The sequence below is a fragment of the Bubalus bubalis genome, chromosome 20 (assembly GCF_019923935.1).
Source record: "Bubalus bubalis isolate 160015118507 breed Murrah chromosome 20, NDDB_SH_1, whole genome shotgun sequence".
Classification (NCBI taxonomy): Eukaryota; Metazoa; Chordata; class Mammalia; order Artiodactyla; family Bovidae; genus Bubalus; species Bubalus bubalis.
In genome coordinates, this window is record NC_059176.1 from 2,432,298 (window position 1) to 2,449,814 (window position 17,517).

Below are 17,517 nucleotides of genomic sequence, written 5' to 3' on the forward strand. Positions count from 1 at the left end.
TGACTGAACTGAACTGAAGCGACTTATGTTCAGGAAGTTTAGCTTTTTATCCTAAGGGCAATGGGAAGCCACTGAGAAGTCATTCAAGCAGGGAAATGACAAGTTTTATTTGTGTGTGTGGTTTTTTTAAAAAACATTTATTTACTTATTTGGCTGTGCTGGGTCTTAGCTGTAGCAGCATGTGGGATCTAGTTCCCCGACCAGGGATCAAATCTGGGAACCCAATGCAGGAGGCCCAGAGTCTTAGCCAGTGGACCTCCAGGGAAGTCCCATGACAATTTTATTTGTGTTTTTAAAGGACTATTCTGGTTGCAATGTAGGAAAGAGGCAAAATTGGAAGCAGGGAGGACCAGGCAGGAGGCTAGTGTAGTGGTCCAGTCCCGGACACCAGGGGACTGGAACTGGACAGTGCAAGTGGGGATGGAGAAAAGCAAGCTCAGCAACACGCAGGGAGCAGCAGCAGGGACCTGAGGACCGAGGTGGCGTCAGAGCAAAGGAGACAGAGGCACCTGGGGTGCATCAGTCGCCACAATGAGAAATACAAATTTAAGTTTAGCAAGGGAGACTTTAGGTATCTAACGTGCTAAATCAAGCTGCCTGGGGGTTGCTGAGGAGGTGTCCTTCTGTTAGCTGGACACTGAGTCCTGGAAGAGAGCTCTGGGTGCAGGAACAGATCTGGGGGTTAGCAAACCAGAGGTGATGGAGTGAATGTGAATGCAGCAAGGGTGGGTGAACAGAGGAACAAGCGAATCAGTAAACAACAGTTATGTGAGGAGAGAGAGGAAGTGATCACCAAGTTAACAAAGAATCTAGACAATGTTTAGAGAAAAATGGCTGTGAAGGTGAAGAGAATAAAAGGGTATATTGGGAAGAAGAACTGGGGTGGGAGGTTCTTAGGTAGAAGAGGGTGTGGATGTAAGCATGTTTTACACATGCTGCTACTGAGGCACCAGCAGAGACAGGAGGTGAAGACGGAGGGAGGGAGCAGACAGCAAAGCAGCCTGGGAGGCAGGGACACGGATCCTGAGCACCACAGAGGGGTCAGCAGAGACAGGAGGTGAAGACGGAGGGAGGGAGCAGACAGCAAAGCAGCCTGGGAGGCAGGGACACGGATCCTGAACACCACAGAGGGGTCAGCAGCAGTGCTGTGCTGTCCTGTGACAAGAGGAAAACTCTGAAAGGTCAAGGGTGGATGCAGGTGCAGCTAAGCTGAGGGCCTGCTGGGAAACAGGGAGTTTCTGCCTGCTGTTTCTATTTTCTCTGTGCAGTAGGAAACCTGAGCCTATGCCAGGAATGTGGGCAAAGGCGGAGAACCGTGCAGTCGGTCTCAAATAGCCACTGCTGTTAACAGGAGAGAATGCTGACTAGGGAGACAGAAAAGGGTGCGGGCAGCACTCAGCGTGCTGTCCCGGGGAGAGCGTGCATTTCTGGGAGCGCTCAGCTGTTGGGTGGTGGGTGATTTTTCTCCAGAGACCAACAATAAGCTGCTTTAACTAAAATGGAAACTAAACCTTAGGATTCCTTCTAAATTTACTAACACAATCTAATATATCCCTCATTTGTGTCGTGAGCAGCAGGAGCTGAACACACACAAGGAAAGCGTACACGAGTAAGGGCAATGTGACTCACCTTGAGGTCTCTGTGAACGATCCGCTTCTGGTGGCAGTACTGGACTGCAGACACAATCTGGACAGAAGAGAGGCAAGGTCATTAATCGTCACTGATGCAGACTCACGATCCAGATAGAAATACGCCTCTAATGTTCACATATGCAAAGCACTCAGTGGGCACTTCAATGGCTGTGTATTTCTCTACAGATAATTTTCTTATGCTTTATACCTTTCAATTTGGAGAGACTGAGGGGTGAGTGCAAGAAGAGCTAGGTGAGGCTGTTCTCTCCAGTTTTAATTATAAAGTCTCTTCTCAGGCCCTGTCCCTCAACATTCCAGTTATTTCTAAGTGTGGTGCCGGGGCCCGGCAAACCAGTGGGACCCAGAGGGCCCTGGCTGCCCAGGGCCCAGAATTAGAAGGCTCTCCACGCCCACGCCATCAGCTCACAGCCCAGCCGGCAGCGGCGGACCCTCCGCACCAGGTGTGTCATCAGGCTGCTGCTCCTCTGCCATCCGCTCCTGACAACACTGTCCTCCTTTTGGCTAATGTAGGTTCAAAGGCAGCAAAAATGACTTCACCTCTCTAATGACCAGCGTCCTCTTTCTTAAAATGGAAGAATGAATGTTGTAATGCATGTGAACTACAAACTATTAAAACCATTATGTGCTTTATCAATAAGAATCTCTTCTACACTTAGCAAATGATATCCTTTTATTTAGCCAACTTTTGATTACTCCTGGGATTAGCACTGTTATTATTACTATTATTTTCAGCTGTGCAGCGCACCTTGCAGGATCTTCGTTTTCCAACCCTAGGGATTGAACCTGGGTCCTCAGCTGTGACAGTGCCAAGTCCCAAACCCTGGACCGCCAGGGAATTCCCTGGTTGGCACTGTTAAATAACTGCTCTAGAAATTAAACAGTTACTACCAACTTTCAAGACTCTTATCCTAGAACTTTGTAAGCTTTATTAAAGTTTTATATGATTATAAAAATTTTAGAAAATACAGAAAGTATATACAAGAATATGCTTTTATAACCATCAAAGGCAAAATGATAGGAAAATGATATGAAAAGGCAAAATGATAGGATAGTGAAAGAGGAACTCCCCAGGTCGGTAGGTACCCAATATGCTACTGGAGATCAGTGGACAAATAACTCCAGAAAGAATGAAGGGATGGAGCCAAAGCAAAAACAATACCCAGTTGTGGATGTGACTGGTGATAGAAGCAAGGTCTGATGCTGTAAAGAGCAATATTGCATAGGAACCTGGAATGTCAGGTCCATGAATTAAGGCAAATTGGAAGTGGTCAAACAGGAGATGACAAGAGTGAACGTCAGCGAACTAAAACGGACTGGAATGGGTGAATTTAACTCAGATGACCATTATATCTACTACTGCGGGCAGGAATCCCTCAGAAGAAATGGAGTGGCCATCATGGTCAACAGAAGAGTCCAAAATGCAGTACTTGGATGCAATCTCAAAAACAACAGAATGATCTCTGTTCGTTTCCAAGGAAAACCATTCAATATCACAGTAATCCAAGTCTGTGCCCCAACCAGTAACGCTGAAGAAGCTGAAGCTGAACAGTTCTATGAAGACCTACAAGACCTTTTAGAACTAACACCCAAAAAAGATGTCCTTTTCATTATAGGGGACTGGAATGCAAAAGTAGGAAGCCAAGAAACACCTGGAGTAACAGGCAAATTTGGCCTTGGAATACAGAATGAAGCAGGGCAAAGACTAATAGAGTTCTGCCAAGAGAACGCACTGGTCATAGCAAACACCCTCTTCCAACAACACAAGAGAAGACTCTACACATGGACATCACCAGATGGTCAACACCAAAATCAGATTGATTATATTCTTTGCAACCAAAGATGGAGAAGCTCTATACAGTCAACAAAAACAAGACCAGGAGCTGACTGTGGCTCAGATCATGAACTCCTTATTACTAAATTCAGACTTAAATTGAAGAAAGTAGGGAAAACCACTAGACAATCAGGTATGACCTAAATCAAATCCCTTATGATTATACAGTGGAAGTGAGAAATAGATTTAAGGGACTAGATCTGATAGAGTGCCTGATGAACTATGGACTGAGGTTTGTGACACTGTACAGGAGACAGGGATCAAGACCATCCCCATGGAAAAGAAATGCAAAACAGCAAAACGGCTGTCTGGGGAGGCCTTACAAATAGCTGTGAAAAGAAGAGAAGCGAAAAGCAAAGGAGAAAAGGAAAGATATAAGCATCTGAATGCAGAGTTCCAAAGAATAGCAAGAAGAGATAAGAAAGCCTTCCTCAGCGATCAATGCAAAGAAATAGAGGAAAACAACAGAATGGGAAAGACTAGGGATCTCTTCAAGAAAATCAGAGACACCAAGGGAACATTTCATGCAAAGATGGGCTCGATAAAGGACAGAAATGGTATGGACCTAACAGAAGCAGAAGATATTAAGAAGAGGTGGCAAGAATACACAGAAGAACTGAACAAAAAAGATCTTCACGACCAAGATAATCATGATGGTATGATCACTGACCAAGAGCCAGACATCCTGGAATGTGAAGTCAAGTGGGCCTTAGAAAGCATCACTACGAACAAAGCTAGTGGAGGGGATGGAATTCCAGTTGAGCTATTTCAAATCCTGAAAGATGATGCTGTGAAAGTGCTGCACTCAATATGCCAGCAAATGTGGAAAACTCAGCAGTGGCCACAGGACTGGAAAAGGTCAGTTTTCATTCCAATCCCAAAGAAAGGCAATGCCAAAGAATGTTCAAACAACCGCACAATTGCACTCATCTCACACGCTAGTAAAGTAATGCTCAAAATTCTCCAAGCCACACTTCAGCAATACGTGAACCGTGAACTTCCTGATGTTCAAGCTGGTTTTAGAATAGGCAGAACCACCAGAGATCAAATTGCCAACATCCGCTGGATCATGGAAAAAGCAAGGGAGTTCCAGAAAAAACATCTATTTCTGCTTTATTGATTGTGCTAAAGCCTTTGACTGTGTGGATCACAATAAACTGTGGCAAATTCTGAAAGAGATGGGAATACCAGACCACCTGACCTGCCTCTTGAGAAACCTATATGCAGGCCAGGAAGCAACAGTTAGAACTGGACATGGAACAACAGACTGGTTCCAAATAGGAAAAGGAGTATGTCAAGGCTGTATATTGTCACCCTGCTTATTTAACTTCTATGCAGAGTACATCACGAGAAATGCTGGGCTGGAAGACGCACAAACTGGAATCAAGATTGCCAGGAGAAATATCAATAACTTCAGATATGCAGATGACACCACCCTTATGGCAGAAAGTGGAGAGGAACTCAAAAGCCTCTTGATGAGAGTGAAAGAGGAGATTGAAAAAGTTGGCTTAAAGCTCAACATTCAGAAAACGAAGATCATGGCATCCGGTCCCATCACTTCATGGGAAATAGATGGGGAAACAGTGGAAACAGTGTCAGACTTTATTTTTGGGGGCTCCAAAATCACTGCAGATAGTGACTGCAGCCATGAAATTAAAAGACGCTTACTCCTTGGAAGGAAAGTTATGACCAACCTAGGGAGCATATTCAAAGGCAGAGACATTACTTTGCCAACAAAGGTCCGTCTAGTCAGGGCTATGGTTTTTCCTGTGGTCATGTATGGATGTGACAGTTGGACTGTGAAGAAAGCTGAGCGCCGAAGAACTGATGCTTTTGAACTGTGGTGTTGGAGAAGACTCTTGAGAGTCCCTTGGACTGCAAGGAGATCCAACCAGTCCATTCTGAAGGAGATCAGACCTGGGATTTCTTTGGAAGGAATGATGCTAAAGCTGAAACTCCAGTACTTTGGCCACCTCATGCGAAGAGTTGACTCATTGGAGAAGACTCTGATGCTGGGAGGGATTGGGGGCAGGAGGGGAAGGGGACGACAGAGGATGAGATGGCTGGATGGCATCACCGACTCAATAGATGTGAGTCTGAGTGAACTCCGAGAGTTGGTGATGGACATGGAGGCCTGGCGTGCTGTGATTCATGGGGTCGCAAAGAGTCAGACACGACTGAGCTGAACTGAACCATCAAACAGAGATGACATTTCCTGTTATTTTGGTGTATTTGCTTCAAGTCTTTACTTTGGTATTATGTATGTGTACTTAAATATATATGATTATATACATACAAAACTGGGGCCATAATGAAAATACTTCTTGTTTCTCCAAATCATCAACTTTCAGTTGTAAGCAACATGCACCTAACTATACTGGACACAAAAACTCAAGAGAGGGCTGATCTCCTGGTTGATAATGGTTCAAAATAAGCAGCAAGGATATGCTGGGCTGGGTTTGGGAAGGATGCCAGAATCAAGGCTTCACTAAGCAGCTTCCTACTTTATAAAGTGAATACGAAGATTAGACCCATTCACAATCACCTGCTGCTGCTAAGTCGCTTCAATCGTGTCCGACTCTGTGCGACCCCATAGACGGCAGCCCACTAGGCTCCCTCTGTCCCTGGGATTCTCCAGGCAAGAATACTGGAGTGGGTTGCCATTTCCTTCTCCAATGCATGAAAGTGAAAATTGAAAGCGAAGTCACTCAGTCGTGCCCAACTCTTAGCGACCCCATGGACTGCAGCCTACCAGGCTTCTCTGTCCATGGGATTTTCCAGGCAAGAGTACTGGAGTGGGGTGCCATTGCCTTCTCCCACAGTCACCTAGAGGCCCACAAATCCCGAGGCCAAGACACCAGCTCTAGAGCATCTGTTAGCAACAATGCTGCTCCATTCTGGCAGCATGAGAACTGGGAAAGTGAAACAGATTTGTTTCCCCAAAGGAACAGGTTTATTGCTGAGGACACAATTTTATCTTACTTCTTCTGCCTGATCCAATTTTCCCTGTCTCTTTGTCCCCGCCTCCCTGCCCCCATGGTCAGATTTCTCTCATAGGTTATTTTCAAATTCTACTTTTGAACCAGATTTGACACTTTCCTACCATTTCTCAAAGAGAATTTCTCTTCTTTTACCTCCAAACAGTGCAAATGCCACAACAACTTGGAAGTACTCAACTTTAAATTATTGCTTTTTCACATTCTGCTTTTAATGTGAAAGTAGTTATTTCTATGGAAGGCTGAGAACCTAGGTTGAGTCTCAGGTTAAAATAAGAATGCAAGCCTAATTCACTTCTAGTCACACATGAAGAAGTAGAGGTAGCAACACAAGCAATCTATCAAGGAAGAGCGAGGAAAGAAAATGGAGCCAGGAATCTATTCTTCTTCGGAAAGAAAAAACTAAAGCAGCATAAACAGTGACTAGGATGAGTGGTGAAGGAGGTGGGAAGAGGAAAGACCATCTGCTGATGAATATGGAAAGAAGGGCCTATTTCTGGCAGAAAACAGATGAAGCACAGTGTACTCTGTGTGTGTGGCATACCTTTGTCTTCGCTGTAAACAGGAAAACTTTCTATTTAGTCAAAGTAATGAGGACTTAAGTTTTTGGATCCTCTAATAAAACAACAACAAAACCTTTTGGAAAGCATGGCAATTAGAAACAGAAAAGTGGAGGTACCAATATCATGCCTGACCTTTCCAGATTTACACGAGCAGACTTAAGTAAACACGGTGGCAAGGAGAAAAGCCGACATTAATTATAAGCACTGTAAATCAAGGCATTAACTGTGAAAGCACATAAACTATCTTTCCTAGACCAACTAATAGATTCCTCAACTACATGCTTCAGAATCTGTGCTGGAAATTTTTAAGACAAAAAGCTGTGTGACAGGACTTCTCTGGCACAGTGGGTGGGAATCTGCCTGCCAATATAGAAGACACAGGTTCCATCACTGGTCCGGGAAAATCCCATATGCTGTGGAGCAATTAAGCTCCTGAGCCACAACTACTGAGCTGGCAAGCCTGCAGCCTGTGCTCTGCAATAACAGAAGCCCGAGCACCACAAGGAAGAGTAGCCCCCATTCACCACAACTAGAGAAAGAAAGCCCGAGCTAAGCAATGAAGAGCCAGCATGGTCAAAAAAATACAAATAAAAAAGTGATAAATGTCCAAGTCCCCTTGACAAGTCAGATCCTACCTGGGAGGTGGGTGAAGAAAGAAGAGAGGAGCCAGAGATCGGAGCACCACACTGCTTCCCTGGAGAAGGTCCAGGCTCACATCTGATATGAGGGCTGGCAGGAGCCCTTTCCTCACAGTCAATAAATCACACTCACATAAACACTTGCAAGTCACACTCATCTGAGTGGGAAGGAATTCCAGTTTTATGAGGCAAAAAAAATCTTGATTTTCAGGTGGCCAATTTATAAAAATTAAGAGTACAGATATGGAAAGGGCCAAACAGACTTGTTTTGTAACAAAGAGAAATTTGAGCTTCCTTCCACAGACCACAGAATAAAGTGGTATCAAAACTGGAAAGGACTTCAGAATTAATCAAGTAGAACTTCCTCTTTTTAGAGCTAGAAAAACTGAGGATCATAAAAGTTAAATGATGGTTAAAGTCTGATATGTAACAGGTTTTAATTCAAAGTACCATTAGGATGTCTTAAGATTTTAAAAGTAAATTTAAGCAACAGCAAAAGTTAAGATACTTATTTATAAGTCCTTATTAACTGTAAACACTAGACTAAGCAGATCAAAATCTTGAAAATCAGTTAAACCTGCCTTTATAAATATTGTGAAACCCTTAAAGACTCCTACCTATACTTCCACCTTAACAACCTTACATGTGAATAAAACAAAAATTTTAAGTTTCTAAAAGAAATGAGGCTATACTGCCATTTACATACAGAACTTCAAACTATGGGAGGATAGCTAGATAATAAAGTACCTGCCCTTCCTTTTACCTGAATCTGAGGTGGGCAAATTATGGCCTGTAGGCTGAATATGGCCCACCACTCGTTTCTGCCAAGAAAGTATTGTTGGGAACACAATCATATGAGTGTATTCATCCAGATATTGTCTAAGCTGCTTCTACGCTACAGTAGCAGAATTAAACAGTTGCAAAAGACTGTATGGCCTACAAAGCCTAAAATTTACTATCTGGCACTTTACAGAAAGAGTTTGCTGATGCCTACTCTAAGTAAGACCACACCATAACAATTAAGAATTTTAGTTTGGAATCACAGGTCCTGGCTCTGAATCAATGGAAGGTCTGCTATTTGCCAGGCATCAAATTTTGGGCAAATTATGTAATCTTCCTGTGCCTCAGCTTCCTTATCTTTAACAAAGGAGCACAATGATCTTTTGGCTTCCCTGCTGGCTCAGAGGTTAAAGCATCTGCCTGCAATGCGGGAGACCTGGGTTCAATCCCTGGGTTGGGAAGAGCCAAAGGAAATGGCAACCCACTCCAGTACTCTTGCCAGGAGAATCCCATGGACTTCTAGAGAAGCCTAGTGGGCCACAGTCCATGGGGTTGCAAAAAGAGTCGGACATGACTGAGTGACTTCACTTACTTATGATGATCTTTACTCACAAAGCTGCTGCAAGATTTACATTAATGGAGGTAAAGGACTTAATCCAATACTCGTGGGTAAGGATCAATCAATAGTTACCTTTATTAGAGACTTATATCACATTTATGCTCAAAACCTACGTATTAAAATGAGTCTCTATAAGGCAATGGGCAGAGACAAAGCAAGAAGATAAGTCATTAATTCATAGGTTAAGTTCTGTTTGGTTTTGGCTTATGTAAGACAAAACCGATAATGAATTTTGAGATTATAACACTTTTGCTAAAAATTGGAAAACAGTTTTAATTAATGCAATCACAAGTGCTCAAAGACTCATTTTTTAAGGCTCAACTGTCAAACAACTAAGATTAAGAGTGGGACTATAATTCCAATTACAAAGCTAGAAACAGAACTCATAGCTGCCTCTAGCACGGTACTTTAGGCATGAAAGCACTTAGTAAATTAATAAATTTTGTTGCATTGAACTGAATGGCCAACCCCTGCTTCATCCAATGCACCTTATGACATTTATAGAGGCAAACACTTGTTTGCTTCAGGGTTTAAGCCAGATAATGTTATTTAATCAATAAACTAAACGTGTAATAATCCATACCTGTCTAAATTTAGCTCTTGCTTCTTTTTCCTTCATTCTTCCATGTGCAACCAAATAGTCAAACACTTCACCTATAATTAAGAAAAATAAAAGTAAGCAGAAGTCCTATTTCTGAGCATTAACTTTCCCATAAATTAAAAATGCTTGACTTTTAGCAATGCTGTACTTTTTTTTAAATGCAGTTATGAAGATAAACAGAAATATGTGGAATTTGAACTAACCCAGCCTTAACTATAGGAGAAGTTTATTGATAAAATCTTTTAAGTTATAGAAAAGCCTTAACATTAAATTCTCATATATTTCAATTGTGACACTTTTACTTTAAAGGTTTTTTTTTTTGAACTGAACTGATGAGTCTGTTTATGTTTTGTAAATAAGTTCATTTGTACCATTTTTGATACAAACTTTTTGATAGATTTTATTGCTTAGAATTTTAACAATGATGGTGCATTTATAAATTCATAACATACATAGCAAGTAGATACAAAATGAAATAATGTAGCTTTTCTATTTCCTGTCAACTTTGATCTTCACTGGATCCAGTTTTATAATTTTCCCCAATATTAACATCTAACAAAAATTGTAACCCCTAGGATCCAAGCAGCTTCTAAACTAAACAAAATGTATATATACACAAAGAAAGTTGACTATCAAATGCAGAACACAGTTCAAGAAAAATTATGGCACAGAGATTAACTTGACCCACATCTTTCTTGGTTTACAGTTGAACAACTTAATAAAGGTATGAAATCTTAGAATTTTTAGCCTCCAGTGCTTGAATCAATCCGTATTTTTAGCTTCTGTATCTATCTCATTTTACAGGGCTAACGTTAATGCAACAGATAATTTTCTGTGGACTCCCCTTCATTTTGCATGCCATGCTGGCCAACAGGATATTGTTGAGCTTCTTGTTAAATCTGGAGCTGTGGTAGATGCCCTCTCAATCAACAACTCAACTCCCTTAAGTAGAGCCATTGAGAGCTGCAGACTGGATACTGTAAAATACCTGCTTGACATCGGTGCTAAATTCCAGTTGGAGAATAGGAAAGGTATGAGTTTCATTACAGGTGATTAGGGCTAGAAAAGGAGGATTTACGTTAGATTCCTAAGCCTTCTAAATTTTTTCTTCTACAGGGGCTTCAAACTATGCCAATTATTAGAAACTGACAGCTAAAACACTGTGATGACTCAAAATGTGATTTGCATACTGGTGTCAGTCTACATATTAGTGGTATGGGCTCACAGTGAAGTAAGTACAGGAATTAAAGAGTAAATGTTTAGAAATTTTTATAGCAATTTTATAGAACTTTTGTCATTTGAATCCAAAGATTTTAAAAGTTTGGGTTTGTATTTCATAGGGTTCTTTTTCCTCTTCATTTTTCTAGTAAATCATTTTTCATTGTTTTACAAAAGTCTCAGTCTACAATGAATTACCAACATAGACAACTGATTCTTTAACACTAGTGATTTGAGAAGCACTATGTACAAAACAAAGTTCCATTAACATTTAACTCAGGTTAGTTTTTGCAACAGTAACTTTAAAGGTTTTATCTCCAGTATGCTTTAGTAAAAACTTGGCAATGAAAATTCAAAGTTAAAATGGAAATGTTATTTGTGTTCAAAGAAGGTGTTTTCACTATAGGATTATGACAGAAAAGCATTTCCTAAATTCATTCATGCAACAAATAATTACTGAGAGTATACTAACTGCTGAGAACTGTTCTTGGCTCTGGGGAAATACAGAAGTGAACAGAGCAAAGTCTTTCTCCTCATGGAGTTTACATTCCAGGAGGGGGTAGACAGATAATAAGCAAATAAATGAATATACAGCGTATCAGATGATAAAACGTACTGTGGAGAAAACTCAGGGGAAAGGAACAGGGTGTGTGCGTGTGTGCACGCGTAAGCACTGTGCTGACTGCTGTGAGGGAGTGCACACTGTAGTCAACCGTCAAATGAAACATTTTGATACTTAAAAAGCTTAGTTTCAGAACTTAAGTGTTTCTGAGGAAAACCTTATTCTGAACTGTATCTCTGACTTTTGAACTTTCGGCCCTAACTCTGAATAAATTTTAAAATAATAAATGGGCATAAATATTTTCAAGTTATTACTGATTGCATAATGATCTTTTGAAAGGAATTACATACTGTTAATTTACACTACGCAATACATTTAACTATGGTGAATTATAAAATTAAATGTCAGTATTTTCTCCAAGAATGCCATTCTATCTGCAGAATAAAAAAATATGTCAAAACAAGTGGTTAAAAAGTGAAAAAACAAAGATGTGTGCATACCACGTGTGTGCATACCACGTGGAACGGTTTTGACTTAAAAAAAAAAGTATGGGTTAGACCCAGTAGTTGTACAGTCACACACATAATGTCAGTGTGATTGTAAAATATGTTAGGGTTCCAATGCGATAGAAACCTGTTAAGAGATTCTGGAGCCATAAAGTCATACTCACAATCACTGTTATAAACCAGGCATACAACCCAAACTCCCCCCACTCCATTAAAAATGCATTAGCACCCAGGGTAAGCAACTAAATTAAAAATCTCTGCATGATATTATTTACTAGTAGAAAAAGCAGCAAACAGTAGTTCTCCCCACCCATGTCAAGACAGTTCAGAAAGCCCTTGGTTCAGGTCCCGTCACTATAACCAGTGAGGAAACCATGGGCACCAGACCAACGTTTCAGATGTTCATCTGTAAAAACTAGGCAGTTGCCCTGGATGACTTTCTGAGATTCTTTCCAATTCTAAAATTCTATGATTCTATAAAACTGAAAAATATGAGGCTAGGGAGGAGCAGGTAGCCAATTTAACAAAACTTTTGTTGTTCAAACTGGCAAACATATCAACAATAAACAGCTGCCTTGGAGACAGAAGGTGCTTTGTTGAGCTGATTAAAACAAATGGCCCAAGCCAATAAACCACCACTGATCAGTGCTGTTAGCATGTTAAGCAATGGCACTGAGGCCTTGAAGGAGGACGGTGCGGCCATGTCCACTGAGCAGTTCAGAGACATGCAACTTATAAGGTCACACTGCCAATGAGGGGCACTGGCTAGACTGACTCCATGTTTGTCTTTTCCAGAGCCGATCCTTTCGGGATGGACACTTCTCCAATACAGAGCAACTGCTATGACCCTGTGACCTAAAATAGATGAAACAGAAAGCCATGACTGACTGACCAATAGGGAGAGGCTATGTGGTATTGGAAGGCTGGGGCTCCAGGCCCGGTAACATGACCACAGGGGTATTTCCTAGCCTCCATCTCCTCACTCACTGCCTGGCCACATCGTGGCCCCATTGTGAAAGTCAGAGGAGATCAAGTAAGAGAAAAAAGCACTTGTGCACTGTAGAGGCTCCATAAAGGAGAAGATTACGAACTGTAAGAGGAGTAGAAAGCACGGGAACTCCATACACATTCATGGTTCTACAATTCATGAACTGAATTCAGCTCTTCTTACTACTCCTCAACTGTGAAAATCCCAACTAAAATCTCAAACCACACATTTAAAATACGAAGCACAGAACTAATAATGAACTGCTTCTGCTGCTACTGCTGCTAAGTCACTTCAGTCGTGTCCAACTCTGTGCGACCCTATGGACAGCAGCCCACCAGGCTCCTCTGTCCACAGGATTCTCTAGGCAAGAATACTGGCGTGGGTTGCCATTTCCTTCTCCAAATAATGAATTAGGAGTATGAAAAAGTGGTGTCAGGGGTGTGCTTGCTCTGCCCACAACAGATTTACATTTACAATCTTTTATTTAGTGGTCAACTCATCACAATGAGGCTGTGATTCAACTTTCTGTCTCCAGGTTTTACATTCTGGATCAAAGGGTTTGTTTAATAAAACTCTACTATAATCAGAACAATTAAATCTATACTGTGGAGTTAAACAGAACATGTCGCTAGAAGTTTAAAATTTCATTAATTCAACTCAATTCTTATTTGCTCAGAGTCTGCTATGTGCCAGGCACTGTATTAGAGGCAGGGAAAACACAAGCAACAAAGCTTCTGCCTTTCACAATGAAAGTTCATGCGTGGTCCACAACCTACAAGCGTAGCCTAGCCATAACCTTAAAATAAGAATCTCTGTGAAAGAGAACAGCTATATACATTCACTTCATAAAAATGTCTACCTTTATATATCCTTATAGGCAAGTAATTACTAGTCTTTAATCTTTAAGGAAATCTAATCCTATACACTGTGACCACCATTTCTGGCCTTGGGAAACAAGGGGCACCACTGATGTAAAAATCTGATAAAGAAATCCATCCAACATGCAGTACACATTTATTTCAAACAGGCTAATGCATTGATGCTTTTGAAAATTCAAGTACTGGAATAAAAAAATGTGCTATAAACAATGGAATATTACTCTGCTTTAATAGGGAAGGAAATTCTGACACATGCTACAACATGGATAAACCTGAAGGACACTGTGACGTAGGAAGTCACAAAAAAGACAAATACTGTACGATTCCACTCATATGAGGTCCCTAGAGCAGTCAAAGTCATACAGACAGCAGAATGGTGGTTGCCAGGGGCTACAAGGAGGGAGGACTGGGAATTATTGTTTAATAGGGACAGAGTTTCATTTTGGGAAAATGAAAACGCTCTGGAGATGGATGATGGTATTGGTTAACAATGTGAACGTACTTATTATGCCACAGCACTGTACACCTGAAATGGTTAAAATGGTAAGCTTTATGTTATACCATAAAAAAATCCAACTATTTGCATATTATCGATTAATGATGGTAACAATGAAACGCTTAACAGCAAACCACTGAACCGCTAGGAATCAGCTCTTCTGATTCTCATCCTAGTGTATTATGATTCTGAAGGTTACATGAAACTCTATCTTTATCTACATGGGCAGTGCAGTTGCATATTCTTCTAAAAGGGAGGGATGAAAGAAAAACAATTTATAAATGCCTTACCTCCACTTGCATACTCCATGATTAGGTAGAGTGTTTTGTCAGTTTCAATGACTTCGAATAACTTCACTACGAAAGGAGAGAAGATACAGGAGAAAAAGAAACAAATGTCTGTATGTACATACCATATACATATAAACTAACTACAAAAAGTTAACTTTTTCCCTGTTAATACCTGGCCCTCTTAAAAAAAAAAAATGATTTTAGGAAACTTTATATTACAACAGCAGAAAAGAGTTTATAAAAACATGGAATTCCATAAAAATGATTTCTGGGTTCTCAAACACTGTAACTTCAGGATGCAGCAGCAGTTTCTCGGCTCTCATTTCATGCCCCTGTAGTATGTCTGTATCTATCCTACTCCTGTATGTTCAGGTCCATTCACCTGTCATTGTGGGTTTAAGGATACATAGAATTCCACTTGAGACTTTTGTTGCTTAAGAAATTTATCACAATTCTCAGAGAAAAAGATTCCTTTCTTTTTTAATGATGTATATTTTATCTTTGTTTGTCCGAGCCATGCAGCATGCAGAATCTTAGTTCCCTCACCAGGGATCTGACCAGGGATCCAACCTGGGCCCTGTCAGCGAGTGTGCAGGGTCCTAACCTCTGGACCTCCAGGGAATTCCTAAGATTCCTTTGTTTCTATTCTAAAGCCAGAGACCAAAAAATAGAACAGGTTATACTGAAAAGAACTTTTAAATTATTTCCAATGGGTCAGTGTGGCTGCTACAGCCGTCTCCTATTACAGATAAAACTAGTATTTCTATCACTGCCGATTCATAAAACCATAACAAATCAGTCAGAAATATATAATTTTTAAATAAAACTGAAGTTGATTTCTGAAACTATCAAATCACTATGTCCTGTATCTATTTTGTTAATACATATGTTATAATTAAATTCAGCAAAAAGGAGGGCAGCGAGGGAGAATGCTAGTCTCTTCTATTGTGGGTTATTTTCTGATGCTTTAATACAGAGTATTAAATCAGTAGCTTGTACAGTATTTGATGTGTTTGTCAAACTGGTGAATTAAAACTATCATATCATTTCTAAGATGGCATTTGTTCAGGTTGTTAAGAAAAAATATTTAAATAAATGTAAGACATGCTGGTAAGCCATCAACATATTAGTAAATTCTGTAATTCCAATGCAGGGGGAATCCGCGGCAGTGCAGTGGTCAGGACTCTGTGCTTTCACTGCAGGGGGCCTGGGTTTGATCCCTGGTTGGGAAACTCAGACCTGGCAAGCCAAAAATAAATTAAAAAATAAAATTCCAATGCAAATATTGGCTCTTCTAGGAAAACTATTTTAATCCAATGGGAACTTATTAAATTTTTAGAAATTTATATTTTCAAAGATATGTCATTTAGTACTAAGTATAGAGAACTTCAATCAGGGTACAACTTAAGAAAAAACAAAACAGGTTTCCGTGAGCGGGCTCTTGGCAGTGCATGTGCGGCGGGGAGTTGGAGTTTGAAGTCCAGCGCCGGTTGGCTGCCCTCACACAGGGGCAGCACAATATGGAGGCCTCTTTGCGCTGCTATATCCTGCCACACCCCTCGCTCTTCTCCCCCCCAACCCTGTCACAGCCCATGATACGGATCGTTTCACATCTTATCTAACATCACCGATAAGGGGATAACGGCTTGGTAGCATTTTCTTAATAGCACCTGAACACAATAATGCCTTTTACATGATGGTGGCTCAGATTAGATGAAATATGGTGTAAGTTTTTTCCATTCTGTGGTTCCATTTTATTTTTCTATTCTAGTGCTTCAAGAAGTCTTGATAAGATTTCCCTAACACCAAAGTTATCACACTCCTACTTCCTAGAACTGATTTTGATATTAAGCTGATACAATTGGTTCTCTTATGAGCTATTTCACTCAAACATTTTTAGATTGTAGGACTTATTACTATATAAGAAAGCAGTTGTATTATTTTAAAAGATCTGCATTATGCATGGAATCAAAAATTTTCACTGAGGTGTGTACACAGAGTCAGCTTTCATGTTGTCCCTACAACTATGATGAGGGCACGACCATGACCCTAATCTTTAGACACACCTCACTGCATAAAGCACAGAGGACACAGAGAGCAGGTCTGTAGAGTGTAAAACAATTCATACCAAAAAATTCTATTAGATAGCAAGTACCCAGTATCTTTTTTTTTTGGCCATGCTGAGCAGCATGTAGGATCTTAGTTCTCTGACCTGGGATCGAACCTGTGCCCCCTGCACTGGAAGCACAGAGTCCTAACCACTGGACTGACAGGAAATTCCCTTTATTTTTTAAAATATGTTTCAATGCACCATTATTTTCTCAGGAATACAGCTAGAGCAAAAAACACCTTTGACAACTTTAGCTTACTGTAATTCCCTCTATCTAAAATTTAGGTACAATTATGACATTTTGATATATTAAAATTTAGAAAATTACAATCTGATTACAGATGTTTCTACTAAATTAAAGCTTTACATTTGAATGTTTAATACCGAATCTTTTAACCTATCTTTAGCAATTTCAAAAAGTTAACAGAAATGATCAACTACACACACACACACACACACACACACACACATATATTCTAAAAGTGTACCTGGAATGGGAGAAGGGAAGAAATCTCCTGTCACTTCTGGAATATATGTTTAGCTTTATGAAAAACTTTCAAGAATGCATTTAGACCCAAAAGTATTTAAGAAAGCAGAAAGTACCTATGTTTGGATGATTTAAAATCTTCATTATTCTCACTTCTCTGAAGAGCTAAAAAACAAACACACACACAATCCCCCCAATATAGGTTATTAAACATTATATTCCACAGTGGCAATATCAATTAAATTTTTCTCTTAGATAACTGATTCACTGATAATGTTTAGTAGTCCACATCTAAGACATGA

General features: G+C 40.4%; 1 protein-coding gene across 14 annotated transcripts in view; it reads right to left on the bottom strand.

Annotated features, from left to right (window-relative positions):
* Positions 1-17,517, bottom strand: part of MARK3 (microtubule affinity regulating kinase 3) — a 114,807-nt gene that overhangs the window by 27,941 nt on the left and 69,349 nt on the right. For 13 of the 14 annotated variants that reach the window (XM_044932892.1, XM_025271145.2, XM_025271143.2 and 10 more), the window contains 4 exons: positions 17,332-17,380; positions 14,619-14,684; positions 9,663-9,733; positions 1,630-1,686 (listed from right to left, as the gene is read on the bottom strand). In XM_044932892.1, the coding sequence (XP_044788827.1) occupies positions 1,630-1,686; positions 9,663-9,733; positions 14,619-14,684; positions 17,332-17,380 (243 nt within the window). The remainder of the gene's footprint in view (positions 1-1,629; positions 1,687-9,662; positions 9,734-14,618; positions 14,685-17,331; positions 17,381-17,517) is intronic. The other variant, XM_025271147.2, reaches the window with a different exon arrangement.